Raw genomic sequence first — 18,712 nt, forward strand, 5'->3', positions numbered from 1 at the left:
AGACAGTACTGAAGCAGAGCCCAGGGAAACCACAAACCACAGGTTTAACCACAGAGAATCGGTCAAGAGTGATTTTGTCCATTTGAGTCTGGACCTAAGGAAGCTCTCTCTTTGTAAGGAGCAAAATCCATTTTTGCCACCCTGAGTGCACAGTCCCCAGACAAGGCTCGGAGTGTCCCCTCCATTCCCCCGTCCCCAGGGCTGCCTATATGCGAGCCAGCAGAGCCAGGCTGCAATCCCTAGGTGGGGTGCCAGGAGGAACCTCTCACCAGCAGTGACAGACACTGCCTCTCCACCTCACCTCCAGCCCAGGCTCAGCGATCAGCCCGGAGAGGAGGCCCTTTCTACACACAAGTAATTCAGTTTGCCTTTCTCAGAAGGAAACCTGCAGGAACCCACATCACTCACATGCCCACCTGTTCAGGCTCCTAAGGAATGCCTCTTTCCATCTGAAAAAGCAACCTGACAACTTTTTTTTATTATTTCAAGCGAGTAATGACATGTCTGTCTCATTGCGCAAACCATCAAGGCACTAACTTCAAAAGCAATGAATCTTACACCTCACTCTTATTACATGGAATAGAATTATAGGACATTTTTTAGCACAGGGAACTGGAGCAGTCTGAACCCAGACTGAACTTAATCTCCTAAACAGGCCCAAACCCAAATCTCTACTCCAAGTGCTTCCAAACTTCAGGGCAGGTTGCATATGGCTTATGTCTCTTGGTCCCAAGCGTGCCAAGTCCTGCGGCTCCATGCAGGTTCTTGACACGCTCCCAGGAGAACTGGTGTGTTGGCTACCTGCCTCTGGGGAGGAGAGACAGCAAAACGCAACATCCTGCGACACAGTGACCTTGTGCGATAGAACTGTCCGAGGAACACGAATAGCCGGGGTTACAGGGACCAGCTCTAAAGAAACCGGTGCCAAGGACAGCGAGCTCAGCAGAGGGTGGTGGAGGGAGGGAGGCTGGGGCTGGGAGTGAGGAATCATCAAACTGAGACAAACCAGGGAGGGAAACGTGACCTGCCAGGCCGGGAGGGGTCTATAGACTATCCAACAGTGTCACCTGGTGGCAGAAGCTAAAGCTGCCGCGGTGGCAAGGCTCCTGCCCGGTCACCCACGGCCGGCGTAAAATGCATGGCTCTTTAAATTACACGAGTGACTCATGTAAGTGGATAAATAACAGTTGCTAAGTCATTTTGATCTTGCCTGTAGCTATAAGGTCAGGGTATGGTTTTGGTCAAGCTGAGGCGTGAGAACTGCAAAACAAACTGTCTACCTGAATGCGCACGCTCCAGCTCTGGACTTCCCCGTGGCTACCAGCGGGCTTGCCCAGGCTGGTCACCGACAGCCGGACCTGCCCAAGGTAATCACCCAGCAAGGAGGCTGCCACATGTGCAATGTCTTTCGTGCAGCTGGCCAGCAGGAATCCGAGGCTGTCTTCAAAACCTGGCTTGTTGAATTGGAAAAAAAAAAAAAAAAAAAAAAAATCCTTTGGCTGTTTCCAGCTTTCGTTTTTCATTTTGATTTTAAAGAAAATTCTGGTTGAAAGGCCCGACTCAAAAAGGTGTAAATCACTATAAAAATACCAAGTTGAGATTTGGAGTGAACTCAATTAGGCTTGGAGAGTGACTTTTCCTCGAGCTAGCCCAGCCAGACAGGACCAGCACAGAGCAGTGAGTTTGCAAGGCCACGGAAAGAAGTGAGGTTGGGCACTAAGGCAGGAACTTTCCACTTTGAGCTGGCTGGATTCTCACCAGCACGGGAGTAAGGAAATCACAACACAGCCAGCAGACCACTGATACACGTGAGCAGTCACTGCATGGCAGATTCCCAAAAAAGATGTCACAAACCTCAGAAACCACAGAGGGTGACACATACACCCTCCTGAAAAGGACGGAGAAGCAGAGGCAGGGGAGATCCAGCGAGATAGAAGCCATTTCTTCCCATGATGGCAAATCTGTGCTGAATTTTTTTCAGGGAAAGGTTCCCCTTCCTGGCACCCCAAGTCTTCCCACCATAATCTGACTTCTGGTGGTCCACAGGCCAAGACCGCCAGGTGTAGCCCATGGCCTGAGGAAACCCTTGGGCTGCCAGAGGAAATGGCAAGCTCGAGAAGTGGGCATAGGGCTTCTCTCCTGCTCACCAAACCCACGTGTCAGATGTGTCATCAGTGTGAGCAGTGCAGAGAAACCCCCGTGCTTTGGGGCTGTGGCTGACCTGTGCTCCCCAGCATTATGCGGGCAGGTATCAGGTGAGCTCTGTGAGCCAGCATATGCTTTCCCACCTACTGCTGTGTTTTAGCTGCCACAAGACAACAAGAGCTGGTCAGGTAACCAGCTCCACGTTAACCCAATGTATCTCTGCACCTACATTCCCCACTCCAGATTCAGAAACCTAGATGAGGTGCCTCAGCCCCCCTAGTAAGCATAAGGCATAAAAAACATATTTCTTGGAGTGGGAACAGGCAAAGGCAAGCAAGCAGAGACATCACTTTGGATGCCTCTTCCTCTGAACACTATGTGCTGTCAGGCTTCTTTACATCTGGAGCTGGGAATGCTCTTCAAGGGCAGGCACTCCCTGCTGTGGGGTACTGTGTATCAGAAGTAATTTTTTCCTTTTAAAAACATAAGAAAGAGTACTGGCCTGGCAGAGCACTCAGCGTGTGTCCTGTGCCCCAGGACAGTGGGTTCCTAAAACAGCAATGTCTCCCAGGATCTTAGCAAGAGTGTGTTGAGAGCAGAGCTCAGAGCCTGCCCCTCCTGTCCAAGCACACGAGGCTTTCTCCTGTGGGGAACTCTGCCCCACTCTACCCCTCTGCTTCACAGCGAGAGCACCCCAAGCCTCCCTCAACCCGCCCAGGCCTTCCCCAGCAGCTCGTGGTTTCAGGCAGTCTCTGGGAGGTGTGTACGAACTCCCCTACGACGCAGAAAACCCATCTCTCCCACTCTCTGTGTAGGTGTTTGGATTTTGACTTTGCCTAGGGTTTGACTCACGATGTGGGCACAGCCCCCGGGGACTTCCCAGCTGTGGGGAGCCAGACAGCGACAGCGCAGAGCAGGCAGTGCTGGGAGGGTGTAGAAACAGAGCTACAGGCACACCGGGCGATTTGCAACCCACAGAGGAGGTGCACAGTGAGCGGAGGGGACCCCTCGAGTAAAACAGGTTAAGAGAGGAGATTTGGGATTACAGAGTTTTGGGGGTTTTTTTTCAGAGGTCTGTGGCTCCAAGTGTATTTAGATGAAAGGGGAGATATCCATCAACTTGCGCAGCCCCAGGACACTCACCATTCCAGGGCACTCTGACCCAAGCACTCCCTGTTTCCATCTGCTGTTCCTTCAAGAGCCCGCACAGTGAGGACACACATTTCCAAGTCACATTGGGTTTTCTGGCTGACAACAATTATTTTGATAAAAGACAAAACAAAAGAACGCAACCGCTCTGAAAAAAGGCTAAATATTCCTAGTGCCCCCCCTTGATATAACGTGAAATTTCAGTAATCCAGAAAGGAGATCGTGCAGATTAATGAGGTTCTCCAGGACATAAAAAAGGTTGAACACAATGTCAGACACTGCCAATACAAAATAACCAACACCAGGGCAGGAACAAGCACAGCATGTAGCAGAAACACACCAATGTGAAACCATTACATCCCACTTGTTAAAATACCTGTACTGAGCAGTCCAGCGCTCAGCTTCACACAAAATCACTCAGGCAGCAGCCAGGGACAGGCTCTGAGCTAGTGTAACCCCAAAGGGCACCACTGAAATCAAGTCAGAGACATCTCTTTCAAACAAGTCTCTGTTCCCAGATTGCTCCCACAACTCCGTTACATCTGGAAGTGTAAATTCTCTGAAATGTTTATGTCATAATTATGATTTTCCAACGTTTACATAAAACTCCCATTTACAAGAAAAAACAGATGAAAGTCTTCCACACGTGTTCAGGAATCCAGCTAGCAGATTTCTGCAGTTTCTTACATCACTTTCTCGCGTACAATGATAAAATCACTCGTAAGTTATTTTTCCCACAACTGATTTCATGCAGTGCTGAAGCTCCACGTAAACCCTCTCATGAGGTCCTGGAGGGGGTGCTGGAATCACCTACAAAGTCTGTAACTCTGACCGAGTTTATAAACCACAGCACATATCAGATTCCCGCACAAGGCTCCAGCAACTGTCCCCTGGCCACACAGACACTCGAGCAGGTTCCTCAGCCCCAATCCAGAGCCCACCCAGGACCAAGAGAAGGCTGAGTGTCCTGCAGATACAGCCAGCATGCCAGGAGCTCTCAGGGAAAGAAGCAAGAGCCTCATTTCCTCACTGCAACCACATGGCATTAGCCTTGTCTCTTATGACAATTAGGCTCATTTGGGGTGCATCTGTGTCTGTCTAATCCTACTCGGGTCCTTTGGCCCACCCTATCCAAGCTGGACACTGAGGTGCAGGCCTCAAAGGTAGATGAGTTCCCCCCACTTCATAAAAACTGGGAGTTGGGCAGAAGAATCGTGTTCCCACTGAGGACATGCTGAGAAGCTTGCCTGTTATTAGTCATCAGCAAATCTACATGTGGAAAGGTAAAAGACAATCAGATACACTAGAAATCCAGCTATATTAATCTTGCTGTTCAAGAAACTGCGTGCTTTAAACAGTGAGGTAATTTGCACCTTTCAGGAGAGGAATAATGAAAGCAAGTTGCTGTATCTACTTTCAGAAGAGTATTTGAGAACTACAGAGCCTAACTCCCGTGTGCCTGGGACTGGACTGCTCCAGGAAAAGAGCCTTTTCCCCCCTGCACACCAGGTTGAATCCGCTCCAGACAGGAAGGGTGAAAGCAAGCGAAGACTGAGGCTGGATGCAGCCCAGGACAGAGCTGCATCTGCTGTGTAGAGGGAGGGGAAGACAGGAGAGGGGGCTGTGCAGCAGGAAAAGTGCCTCTCTTCACCCTGAAGATGGGAGCTCATGCTGTAAAAGGCAGAGCTAATGGGGAAACAATACGCTGCTGCTCCACTCCTGCTCCCGCCCCCACAAATCCAACCCATCGTAAAGACAATGCCAAGGCTCAGAAGTGGACTGTTTTCAACTCTGCCACTAACCTCCTTTGCAGTCCTGGCCAGATTCTCCCCTCCTGGTGGGGATTACCCTTAAATCAGAGCACAAGCTAGAGATGTGGGATCTCTCTGCGCATTTATAAATAGCTCACCTACACATTTCACAGGAGGGCAAATGCCAGTAAGCAGCTTTAATGGCAGCCCCAGCAACGACAACGGCAGCAGCTAAAACACTACCACCTTTCTCCAATGTGTCCTTATTTCCAGCATCCACACACTAATAGGGACAATTAAAACCTGGAAGAAGCCCCAGGACACTGACAATTAGTGACTGTAGGCCAAGCCTGAAACATAGTCAAAGATCAGTAGTTATGAATCTGTGAAACAGGCTGGGCAAGTCCTAAGAACTGAGCACACAACTGGCACCTCTGCTCCCCACCTCATTCTCCCCACAAGCCTGGACCACATCTCACATGTTTTCCACACCAGGCTGTGGCCCTTCTCCTGCCCACTCAACAGGCAGAGCTTTTAACTTGCCGGTTCCGCACAGACCACAGTGTGGGAGAAAGGTTTTAAGGCATAAATAAAACAAGCCCAACCTGGCCAGTGGCAGGAAAGTGATTCGTCACTATTAAATCACATGAGGATCAGCACACTCTGGTCAGGACTCCCAGGGTTAGGGATGTGTTGCAGATACAGGCTGTGCCACTTGGCTGGACCCCATTAGGAGACAGAACACCCAGGTTAGTCCCAGCCTTCCCCGGATTGCATGACCTAGCACAGCAAACATGTCCTCCACCCCGCAGCCCTGCCAAGGTCCACCCTTGAGACAAGTTGGATCACTGATCCGCAGCCCAACAGCAGGAACTGGCTGCTGTGTAGGCTGTGAGGTGGCATGTGTTTCTTCCACCAGAGTTTCTGCCCCAAATCCTACAAGTCAGGATGGCTTTGCTAGGTCACCTGATAAGCACTACCTCCAGCAGAATTGGCTCAGGTGCTGCTACTGGTCTTGCTTCCAACACTACTAGGAATTTAGCTGATTTCAAGCAAATAAGGTTTAAATTATTGTGTTGTCTCTGCTTTTGCCCATTTGTCACTGTAAAAAAACCTGTAAACCACAGAAAGTGTTTTCAGTCCTGCTGAACACAGAGCACCTTTCCTTGCACTGAAATCTCTAGCTTTGACAGAATCAACCTCAAATTAAACAAGGTCCAGCCTGGCCAGCAAAAGAGGACTTCCTGCTGGAAAACAGGATTCATCCCTGCTCTGTAACATTAGGATTTACAGACCAGTCAGAGCCCACAGCACCAGGTGCTGTGTGGATGGCACAAACAGCCCCTGCCCCATAGTTTTTTAAAAGCAGCAGCCAAACAAATGCAACAGGGAGAAGGGAAGAATTAACCCTCCGTGTAGTGTCTGATGGAAATTGCCATCTCGCAGTAAAGTGATTTTCACTATGATTATTTGAAGATTGAGGGGAACAAGAGTTTATTTCATGCTTTAGAGAAAAAGAACTTGTGAGAGCAGCACGCAGGCAGCAGATATTGCAGCATTTGCAGGATGATGGCAGCCCTGCACAATGTAATGCAGCATTAAAAAACAAGGGAAGTTGTTGCTGCAGTATGGTAACAGATCAAAGGCTGGGAGCACCCTAGGGAGTGAAAGGAGTAGCTGATAACAGGGTGCAGTAACAGAGCTGATACACGGGTGCGACTCGGCCCAGAAGCACCTAGCTGGTGAAGATAAGAGAGCCTTCAAATGAGTCACCGACAGATCAAATGCATTGTAAGAGCGACAACATGGCTGCGTGTGCCAGCAGGCAGCTGAGGCAGGAGAAATCCAAGGCTTTAGGCTCTCACAGCCTTGAAGAACCTCTTGTTATTTCTGAAAACTTAAGCCTTGTGCCTGAACCAAAAATAATCATGTGCTTCCTCCTCCCCTGTAGTCCCACCTGCAAATCCCTAAGCACAGCACCCAGGCCTTCCTCCGGCACAGAACGGCTGCTGCCTCCCATCCCAGAGCTGAGTTTCAGTTTCAGCTGCCCTTCGGCCTGCGCTGCATGAAATGACAGAATCTGTCCGAATGAGAAACTGAGAAATCCTGTGCAAATCCAACTGAAGCAATGGTAATGTTAAAGAAATTAAAAAAGGGACAGAGGTTTTTCCATCACAGCCCCTCTGCCTAAATTCAAGCCGATTTTTAGTCCCGACAGTGGTTTTCACCTCTTTCACCTCCAAACTACTGCATGGGGCTGCTGGTGCCAAGCAGCTGCAGTGCTCTAGTATAAAACCTGGCAGCAGGAACACGACTTCGTGTTTCCACATCACTGAGGGCAAACAAGGTGGTGTTTTGATCAGGAGGTAGAGGTGCCTCTTAAGAGCAAAAGAGGAGTTGTGGACCAGTCTTTAATATAAACCAGTTTCTTGTGCTGATTTAAGCCTAGCACCACACAGGCCTGTGTTGCCGTGGAACAGAATAAGATAAAAAACAAAAGGCACCAGATCTGTAAAACTGTTTCCATTCGGTGATTTTCTCCCGCAGCAGACTCGTTCCTACCGATTCTGTGCTTCAGTAATTAGAGCTTAAGAAATGCTCCAGCTTCGCAGACTTGTTTCTCAAGCTTCAATGCAGAATTTAGACAATGAGAAACTGAAGAAGCAGGTCTTGCTTTAAAGGTCAAAACCTAATCCAAAAGGAATCTGCACAAGGCAAAAAGCCAGCAAGGAGTTCCCTGTTGCTCTATCACATTGCACCACATTTCAGCCTACACCAGGGAAACGCCAACTGCTTTTGTTCCTGGATATGAGATCCACGAGCACTACAGAAAACAGCCTTCACCTCAGAGCACTGCGTGTTACTACAAGCCCTGTCGCTACACGACACTGCCCTTAGCTAGACTGATGTGGTCTGTAAACTGAGCGTATCCCGTCAGCATTGGATTCACTGTGCTGTTTCCTACATGCCTAAAAAGAGCCTCCATGCAGCTCCCCTCTACAGTCTCTTGCTTGTTTGCATTGAATTCATACTCCTATGCACAGGTCTACTGATTATAAGAGTGCAAAGCCTGTAAACGTTGGATTGGTATCACAATCACAGCCATGACACTCAAACACAGAGCACCATGGCATATCTCCCCTCCCTACAGCAGCGTTAACTTCAGTGGCTCTGTGTCACAGGGTTGGAGGGATCCCTGAGAAGGGATGCAAGCAAGGCTGGGACGACTTGAGGACAAAATAAAAGCACCCAATGACTACCCTGTAAAACTGTGGTGCCTCACAGACTTGTTCAGTGCAACAAGAACATCAGAAGTTTCCATTTCAGATCGTTTCACTTCTAAAATGTCACTGCATGAGTTTGTTCCTGCACAAACTGAGCTCTACAGTCTACTATTACGTCAAGTTTCCTCAGTTAACTTGGCTGAAGGATAGAGTGAGTATTCAAGTGCCTGCCTCTGGGTGGGTCTCTCAGGGTGCCGCTGCAGCTTGACACTGAATATCCTGTTTGTATTGTTTCTCCTCTTCACCAGCAGCTCAGACAGGGCCACTCCAGCATCAGAAATAATTCTGTCGTTACAGTTCATCTGATACTGAACTCACATGTCAACATGTCATTTATCTAAAATGACAGTAAAGAACTGTAACCAACATAGGGAGAGAAATGATCTTTAAAAGAAGTGATTTTACCTACAACCACACACATTAAAAATGGATTAGTCATAACTGCAGGTTTTTTCAGGGCTCTGTTCCAAATCTGATTCTATTGAATGGCTTCACTTGGTATTTCTGCATCTTCGTGCTTTTGGCTTGCTTTAAAGTTCAGCCTTCACTTTCATTTTCCACAGCTTGTGAAGCTTGTTTCAGGAAGAATGAACTTCCTTGCAACTGCTTCATTTTCCAGCCCAGAGCCATTGGAGATGTGTTGTGAGATGGTCTGAGTTGAAGAGCTGAAAACAAACCCATACAAGTGAAGCAGAGGGGGCAGAGCTGCTCAGTCCCTGGAGTCAGCTGTTCTCTCCTTTCAGTTGTGTTTCCCTTAACATACTGTTCCACTCTTTTCACGCTCATATCATGCTGCTTCCATTCAAGGGAAACAGTATGAAACTTCATTTTTGTATTCAGGTGACCAGCGGGTACTCAGCTTCTGCTGCAGAAAAAATGGTCACGGTTCAGCTCCCATTTCCTTTGGGCACTAGAATAGCAACAGGGACAGACTCGCTGGAGAAGGCACATCACCACCATGAGATCTGTTCACCTTTCTCCTCTCCCTTTCAGCTCCACTACGGTTTGTAGCAGCTGTAAAAATTAATAGATGTTGAGGAGGTAATGATACCCCTCCATCTCCCTATAAAGCTTGTTAGATACCCATCTTAAAAGCACTGTATTAGAGCTAAATATTGTAATTATGATTACTAGTGCATATGAGTCCCAGCTTGAGACCAAGGTAAACTGCCTCTTTGCAAATCACTGCTGACAGCAGGCTTTGCCTTGGCGGTTACCCCAGCACAAATCTCCTTTCTAGCTGGCCAAAAACTGTGAAAGCAGCAAAAATTCCTAGCGTAGACGAAGTCTAAAAGTATATTGCATGAATCTGTCAGCTGGTGCTTGTGAATAGACTCACACACTTCTTGTGTCTGCTAAAATCTCTGCTTTGTGTGAAGCTGCACAGCTACCTCAGGAGTCAGATGCATCTGTGCGTCTACTTTGTTACCTGTTCCTTGCAACTGCACTGTTCAGGGGGTTTACATAGTTCTTCACTACACAAATGCTTTTAACCCCTCTGCTGAAGGCAACCAACCACCATTCATCAATATCTACATATAAGAAATGTGATTTTCAATAATTCAGGGGGATTTGCACTATCTAGTCCCTGAGGCACTTTCTTAAAACCTACCTATTACATTTAGCTATAAATAAAGCAGAAGCAGGAAACTGGAAGAGACTGGGTGGGACAAGGAATGGAAGGAAGGAAGGAAAGATAAAGTCATTCCAGAAAACCTAAATTAATTCTTTGCCATACTATACAAAAGCTGGGTTCTGCGATATCTCACATACTCTTTCTTCAGGTAGTAAAGAGTTCCTTCGCCGCAACAGCCAGGTATACTAAAAAGCAAGAAGTGCCTTGCCCATCCAACCCAAAAGGTTAGGGAAACCTTTGTAAAGATGTTCCTCTTGGCAGTGCTTGGTACGTTTAGGGGTACAGGGACAAGATATTTCTCACCAGTAAACTACCTTCTTGTCTCCACTGGGTGATGAGATTTCCTGCAAGACAATACCATTCACTTTGCTGCCTCTTCTGTTAACCTAATTCAAGTCTACAAAAAAGCATTTACCCTGCAGCCTGTGGAGTGTTTCTGTTCATCTGGCACATAGGACAGAAGCCTCTTCTTATAATCCTGAGATCCAACTGTATTAGGTGCCTAAATCCCAAACCATTAACATCAGTGAGAAGAAGTGTTCTTCCCTTCCAAACGAAGGAGCTGGGTTTCATACAGGCTCACACACACACCTCATTCATGCAACAACTGCAAAGGAATTTCTTCCAGATACTGTAACCTGAGTTTTCACACAACTTCTGTGCTTATGTACCGTATAGTGGCAGAGCCCTGCAATTAAATTTTGTCCTGATTTCCCATATTTAGTCATTATTTATAAAAGATTTATGAACCGTAAGTTTTAGCTCATACCAAGCTTCCCTTGGTAATATAATCCTATGGTATTTCCAACAAAATATGAGGAAGATACTCTCTTATCCTGAGTAAAACATACACATGAAATTAAAGATTTGGTGGCAACATAATAAACTTTACATTCCTTTCTGTCAAAGTCTCTAAGTATATATGTAACAGTCGTGGCTGGGAAGGTACAACAAAGAGGGAAACAAAATCCGGGTGGCAAAGGATGTTTTCCAATTATATCTGACATTTGGGTTGGAATACCCCAACAGCTGTAAACAACAAGGGGAACCTCCAAGTTCAACAAGCCAGAGAGTCACCTCTTAGTTTGGCTGCAAGTTTACGTTCCACCAGAGCAATACAGCTGTTTCTCTTTGAGGGAAAACGCTGCATTCACTGTTTAAATAGTGAGAAAGCTGTAAACACTGTTTAAATAGTGAGAAAGCTGTAAACACAGGACTGGCTTTAAAACAGGTTTATGAAGAAAAGCATAAAAGCATCTTCAGTTAAAAACACAAATTAACTGAACACTCCTACTGTAACATCTCTGCAGGAGTGATTGCAGTTCTCCGTCAAACTCTGGTTTTAGGCTACCTGGCAACATCATGGTCAACCCAAAAAGCCAGGTTCAATGTCACAGTATGACCACTTACCAAAACAGTTGCCTCTGTTCCAAAATGTCTCTTTTCTGTAACATAGGGGTTCCTCGTGTCCCGACAGTCTTCAGGATACACATATGATGCATTCTGTAGAAAATAACTACCTTCCATAAAGTAATGCGATCAAATAACTAGTAAACGTGTGTCATATCAAACTGGCAACTGCACAGGCACAAACTCCAAGTTCTCCAAAGGCAGATCTTGAGGATATTTGTTCCCCGCTTCATTTTCTTTCTTTGCCTTGTCTCCTTGCACCTCCTGGTGCCCCATAAGGAAAGACTCACTCGCTGCTTTTCTTGTTCTCAGTTAGACAAGTTTGCTGTGCTTCTCCCTGCAACTTTTCTTGATTTGACAATGCATGAAAAACATTTGCAAACTGGGACTTCCAGGCTGAGTAACTTCTAGAAAAAGATGCACCCATTCCTTCACTAAGCTGGAATATACGATCTTGTCCTTTAAGCGGTCTCAGGAGAAATGCTGTCAGGGAAGTCTGTAAAAATTAACTTTAGGACCAGTACACCTAACTGCCAAAGTTATGTTGAGCTGCTATGTCCAAGTGTTACCCTTACATATCAGCAAATTCAAATTCCCTTCAAACTTCTTCAGGACAGCTGGACTATAGGGCATAGGTAACTTAACGGTAAAGCATTCTCTTCCTTCTTAGTCACCTGGGATTACAATCAGTTCCTCCATTACTTTTGGTATGTTTTCATTAGTTAGCTCAGCGCAAATTTACAGGAGCACTTCCTTGAAATAAACCTGAAAGCAATAATGGCATCTAATAAAATACCTTACTTTTTCCTACAAACTTTTCTTCCATTAGCAGGGGCAAACGTTGCCAACTGACTTCATCAGGCTGTGAAGATTAAACCATTATAATATGCTTCAAAAATGAGAAAGTGTAATTTAAATGTTGGCCACGTGAGTAAGCAGTGAGTCAATATTCAGCATATTAATTGAAAGCATTTGAAGCGCTGGAATTTTTCTGAAGCCTGCCAAGCTTAACAGTTTCTTTTATACCTGGTGATCAGCATGAATGAAAGACCTTCCTTAGGTCCAGAAGCTGAAGTTCAGAGTCATATGCACATTACCTCCATTACACTGAATGTCAGCCTGCAGAAAAAAAAAAATCAGAGATGAATGAGCACGATGAAGGAGCTGTGATTACATTTTGGGTCAGTATATAAGGAATATGAGACCACTGGTGGCATACTGCAATCTAAAAATTAACCCGAAACCCTGCCAGTCCAACAGACTGATCCATCAGTTTGTCTCTTTCTACAAACTCAGGAGCAGAAACAGACACTGAGCTCTGGAACTTCATATGCGTTAAGACACCTAAACACTGTTGATGTCCCCTACACTTGAAAGTTTCCTTTACACTGAATGTGATTTGTATCTAAGGCTTCAGACAGCTGTTTCTAGATTCCTAACCCCAGTGCTTTCAGTGATGTCAGCCACAATTAACACAAAAGTTTGCCAGAAAACACAAGCCTCCAAAGACAAATGTATATATGCAGATACCAGCACTCATCCTGGAAAATCTTTTATCTGTTTTTTCCTTCCTCCTCTTCTCTGGACATAGAAAAGACAGTGTTAAAATGAGGTGATAGATTTTGCCTGGGAGATTGCCAGGAGATCCGTATCTACTGACTTTGGTGTGGTACTAGAGTTCACTAAGCGTTTTTAAGAAATATATACAACTCAGCTTCTGCTTTAGGCACTATTTAAATTTTTTTGCTATCTGATTGCATTCTGCTTCACTTCGTGCAGATTCACATCTCTGCTGTATTATGTGCTTAAAGAACACATTTCTACAGAGAAACGAGCTGGATGCTGGCAGTGATAGCAGCTCAGCCTGCGGTCAGACAGTAACTTCTGGGTATGCTCCTGTGAACCCCGTACTCCACTCGGGCAGGCCCAAAAGGCCGCTGCTCACCTCCTCCCTCCCAGGACTCGCTGTCCAGCTGCCACCCACAAGTGCAGGCAACACAGGAGCTTTCGGCAGGGGCCAGGACTGCGTTTCGCATTAAAACCGGCCCTCATCACCTCAGGGAAGGACACCTGCCCGAGCCGTTCCCTCCCTGCCCTCAGACACCCACTAGGTGCGCCCGGCCCGGCCTTGCTTTTCCCGCCTCCCCCCTCACCCCCGCCTCGGGCCTGTCGTGTTTGGCTGCGAAAGCCCAGTCACCGCCCCGCCGGCCATGCCCCTGAGGCACTTTTTTACTGGTAAGAGCCGTAATTAAAGCAGGCACTACCGGCAGCGGGCGGGAGGCCGGCCCTGCGGCCTACACCCGGCAGCCCGGCTCCCGCTAGGCCGCGGCGCGGCCTGACCCCTCGAGCCGGGGTCCCGTTCCCCTGGCAACGCCGCTCCCCCTCACGTGACCCCGCCTGCCCCGCCCACCCGCTCCCGTTGCTGTGGCGACAGCCGCTCCCTCGCCTTCCGCTCCCCCCCCCGCCATTCCCAATCCATTCATGCCCGGGCGGCGCCTCCCGCCCCTCCTCACGTGACGCGGGCTCGGCGTGCGCTCTCCAGCCGGGCTTCGGCCGCCGCTTCCGGGCGGAGGGGGCGCGTGTGTGTGTGTGTGTGTGTGTGTGTGTGTGTGTGTGAGGAGGGCGCGCGCGCGGGGGGGGCGCGGGGGCGGCCGCCGCGGCGGCGGCTGAGGGGAGAGGCGCTCCCGTCAACATGGCGGCGCGCGGGGCGGGCAGCGCCTGAGCCCGGCGGCCCTCGGTTCGCGGCCCCCTCCTCCCCCCGGCCCCGGCCCGGCGCGGCCATGGAGAGCGAGGAGGAGCAGCACATGACCACGCTGCTCTGCATGGGCTTCTCGGACGCGGCCGCCATCCGCAAGGCCCTGCGCCTGGCCAAGAACGACATCAACGAGGCCGTGGCGCTGCTCACCAACGAGCGGCCCGGCCTCCACTACGGCGGCTACGAGCCCATGGAGAGCGGGCAGGGCCCGCCGGGCGGGCACGGCTCCCCCGCCGGCGGGCAGGGCCCCCGCGGCGGCGACGGGGACGGCGGCGGCGGCGGTGGAGGCGGCTTCGACCCGCCGCCCGCCTACCACGAAGTGGTGGAGACCGAGGTGAGCTGCGGCCTGCCCCGGGCGGGCTGCCCCGGGGGCCGGGCCCCTGTCAGCGCCGGCCTCCCCGCGGGGCGAGCGGGAGCTCCCCGGGAGCCTCTCTGCCGCGGGGGGTGACGGCGGGCAGGCGTGGGTCCCGCGGGAGGGAGCCCTGGGGGCCCCAGGGGAGCCCCAGCTACCCGAGGGGTCGGGCCCGTCGCCCCACGGGCCGGGGGCTGCGCGTCCCACCGCCCTCCCGCCTCGCCGCCCTTCGGTGCCGGGGAGTGCGCGCCGTGGCTGGTCGTTGGGGTGGCTGCAAGGTGAAGAGCACCCAGGCTTTTCCTTGGCATTCTAGGAATGTGTGGCTACCGTAACATTTTTTTTTTTTTCCTCCCCCTCTTGTGCCTTCTTGCATAATCCGAATGACTAATGACTGTCTAATTTTTTTTAAGTGCACAGTATGAAGGAAAGTGCCGTCTGGATATTATTTTATGTACAGTTTTATTTGGATAAGCTAAGCATAAATTATGAAATAGGGATGCAGTGAGTTCAAATATTTTCAAAACGTAGGCTTTAACTCGTAACTTAAATTACAGCTGTGTTCTAAAATGGATCTGAAGTAGATAGAAGTGCTGGAGAACGCCAGCCTTTCCCAGTTTCTCTCCTTCCTCCTTGTCTGCCTTTTTTTTCCTTCTCTCTTCCATCCTCTTCCTGAACTCTGAACTCCTCAGCCAGCAGATATGCTCACGGTGCTTTCCCTGCTGCCTGGAACAGTCTTGTAGCGCTTACCTGTAAAGCCGCCTTCTCCTCCTCCAGGTCTTTTTTCCCAAAACTACCCTGAAGGCTCGTATGAAAAGAGCTAATTAATAGTGTCCAGACTGTGGAACTCATGGGGATGAGAACAGAAGAACAGCCCCGCTGTGTGGTACCAAAGGGCCACCTTGCATAGTCTCTGTCTCAAGAAGTGGTCAATAGCAGATGCCTAAGCACGTGAATAAAACCAGGGAAACTCGTGTACCCTCCAGGCTTCAGTGAACAGTATCCTGATGATTTCCTGCGCCAGAAGTGGTATCTTTCTGTATCTATAAATATATATGAAGAATACATGCACATGTCTTCTTGTGCGTAGCTGTACTTGCACAGATCATCCGTATCTATGGCCTCCGTATATTGAAAGCCAGGCTTGCAGAATAAAGCTATGTGATCCTGTTCGCTGCATTAACTGGGTTAGATCCTTAGCTCGTATAAGCTGATGATGTTGCTTGTGAAGTGAGGTGATCTGTGGGATGGCACGTGTGCTGTGGCAGGAGAGTCGCTGTTTAACTTCACTGACTGAAGCAATAGAGAACTGGTTTCTAACCTTTGCTTTGAAGGGTTGGAACTGAATGAGAGTTCTGCTTGTTTGCACTCAGATCTCTGTAGCCTCCAAGAGAGTGGACTTTCCCATCAGGTATAGTTATAGTTGAGACAATCTGGGTTGTCAGCGTGATATTTCAAGAGAAGCTGTCAGTGTAAACTTCAGAGAAGCACGTTTCCCCCCGTCTTGTTCCTATTACAAATGACACTGACAACTCTGACTAAGAGCATTTTTTTCCCTGTTATTTCAGCTTTTATGTCTGATCACACTTACACTTTATAGTTTCCTTTGCCACTCATGTTCTTGTTTGCTTTGACTTCTGTTCTTATAAATCCACAGAATCCACAAAAACACTTCAATATAGGCAAATGACTGCACAAAGTAGGCATTTTAGAAGGACTGAAGTATCTTGCTACATGAAACTATATAATATAAACTCAGGCCTCAGTTTAGTAATTGGATTCATTTGCATATGAGCATCTGTCAACTCCTGCACATGCATGCAAAACAGTATTTTTGTAATGTAAGAGTTACACCTGCAAAAATCTTAAGGCTTGGGATTGTTGTCTGTGCTTGTTTGTCTAACATTGCAGTGCAACCTAGCAGCTTTTGGGATTTTAGAAAAGGGAGGAAAATGATATATGATCAGTTCTTGGGTGCTTTTATTCTTCAAATGTGATCTAGAACTACATTTAATAAACTAAAGCTATTATTTAGGTGGTTAATCAATCAGTAGTTTTCCATTCAGCACAATCTTATGGCATATGAAGCTGTACAAAAAGCCATTGCACAAATAGCTGTATTATTCATTGTAGTCATATACATTATGTTGAAACATGTTGTACCCCATACTACCTTGTGGTAGTTCAGATGTTATTTCTGATTTTCTTCCTCTTAGTATCATCTCTCTTTCTAACAGCTCTTGGAGCCTGTATTCCTCCTCATCATAATACCACTTTTATTTAGTGGGGAGGTAGTGTCATGTTAGATTTCTGATTTGATTTGTGGATTTTATATATCAGCAGTGTACATGAACATATAAATCAAAAGAACACAATCATTTAAAATTTTCCCCTAAATAAAATGTTCTGATCTAGTAATCTTCTTCATGAACAAAAGTTAGGATTAGAATTTTTAATTTAAAAATAACAAGAAAGCTTTAGTCATTCTCCAAGACGTGTGTGTAACAGGTCTGTACTTTGTATTTACATTCTTTTTTTGGTTGAGTACAGTTTACCATGGATATAAGAATAGATTTATGAATAATTAAACACTTTACATTTTCCCTGATCAGTAATGAATCCATTATGTTTGCATATGCTTATTTGGTTTCTATTACATAACACTAGAATCTGTTGTGTTCATGTTGATCAAAGAAAGGCTTGTCTGGTGGTTTGCTTTGAGAATAGCGCAGCAACCAGATACATATCATACTAGTAAAAACATATTTTCTTTAGATAAGATAGTAAAACCAATGTGAATCCTCTTTCAGTGGTCCAGACTGCTGGTCTTCAGGGGTGTCTGGAAGTGTTATAGAAGCTTGAATTTGGAATAACTGGCCCAGAAGCAAAACAGTTGACTGGACACGTGCTGTATGCTTTCTATGTGAGACTTGAGATGAAGACACACAGAAACTCATTTTCACGAGGGCTAAACCTTCAGTTTCAGCAGTACAATTGATTCTGTTTTAAGTTAATTGCTGTGGTGTGCCTCTGGCATTGATGCTGTTAGCATGACCATGCTTAACTCATTAAAAGAAAAAGGCCAGACAAACTTGGGAACACAGAGGGGCTGCACATTCATTTGTGCAGTCTTCTGAAATATCAGGAAGCTCAGCTTTAGGTTTTTGAAGTTTTGCCCTGTGCAGTGCCAAACCACTTCGATGGGCTGCTTTTACGGGGGGTAGCTTTGCCTGTTTGACATAACTTCTATATTTATGTCTGTCAGCTGAAGTAAATCTGGTAAGTGCATTTTGGCAAGAATCTAGGATTTCAGTGTTTATTTCATAGGCAACATACAGATTTTTACGGTGAGGTTCTTGGGGGGGGGGGGGGGGGTGTGGAAGAATGATATACTCCTCTTTTCATGAGTGACAGATAAGCTGTTTTCTGAACTGCTGCTAAATCCTTATAATTTAAGATAAAATGACTACGATGACAAAGTCTGTCAGTGTGTCCATGAATTGCCACAAGTGCCCTAAGTGCCGACTTTCACGAGTTGGGGAGGAATGGGATGGAGAAGAGCAGGCCAAATGAATGTGGGGATTGTGACCAGAGAACCTAAAATTGCAGTAAGGGATAGGAATCCACTTATACTAGAAGTATTGAACGTATAACAATGGTTTATATAACCTTTACTAAAATAATCTTCATTTGTCTTTAAACAGCTTCTGAAAGTCGTTACTGTGACCTTTTGGGTAAATTGTGATGAACGGGTTATATTACATTCTAGCTATTCCTGTCTCCTTTAGCATGTGCTCTTTTGATTATTTTCTTTTGAGTTCAGCTGGATCAAAAGCTCATATATGCCAGATTTTACTAGATAAGGTTTATAATAAAACTTGTCCAAGATTGCTTTTAGAGGTGTTGTTTGATTTCAAGAGAAGGGGATTTTGTAAAAGAAACAGGCTGGCGACTGTAGTGATAACCAGTGCCAGGAACATTCTCACTAGTCATGCTGCAGAGCTGTTGTGTTCAAAACCCTGCCTTTCCTCGGTATTGGAGCTCAGCACTGAAAGTGGTTCTGCCACAGAAGCGCTGCGTCACGGTGGGTGTGTAACTACTGTTTTAGCTCTGAGTGTGTAAAATGAGGATAATGATGTGTGCTTTATTAGGACTACCACAGACATTAGGCTTGTGAAGTTCTTTCATCCTCGAATGGAAGTAGTTGTATTTATTTAAAGACCAAAAAGGTAT

General features: G+C 47.1%; 1 protein-coding gene and 1 long non-coding RNA gene across 5 annotated transcripts in view; one reads left to right on the forward strand and one right to left on the reverse strand.

Moving 5' to 3' along the window:
* The window catches only part of LOC141946797 (uncharacterized), a 168,054-nt gene extending 155,455 nt beyond the window's left edge, over positions 1–12,599 (reverse strand). Inside the window, exon 1 of the long non-coding RNA XR_012629938.1 lies at positions 11,376–12,599. This is a non-coding gene — a long non-coding RNA (uncharacterized LOC141946797). The remainder of the gene's footprint in view (positions 1–11,375) is intronic.
* Positions 12,600–14,040: 1,441 nt separating this feature from the next.
* The window catches only part of USP24 (ubiquitin specific peptidase 24), a 63,172-nt gene continuing 58,500 nt past the window's right edge, over positions 14,041–18,712 (forward strand). For all 4 annotated transcript variants that reach the window (XM_074875957.1, XM_074875958.1, XM_074875959.1 and 1 more), the window contains exon 1: positions 14,041–14,464. In XM_074875957.1, the coding sequence (XP_074732058.1) occupies positions 14,156–14,464 (309 nt within the window). In that variant the 5' untranslated portion in view covers positions 14,041–14,155. The remainder of the gene's footprint in view (positions 14,465–18,712) is intronic.

Source organism: Strix uralensis, chromosome 8 (genome assembly GCF_047716275.1).
Source record: "Strix uralensis isolate ZFMK-TIS-50842 chromosome 8, bStrUra1, whole genome shotgun sequence".
In the NCBI taxonomy this organism is placed as follows: domain Eukaryota; kingdom Metazoa; phylum Chordata; class Aves; order Strigiformes; family Strigidae; genus Strix; species Strix uralensis.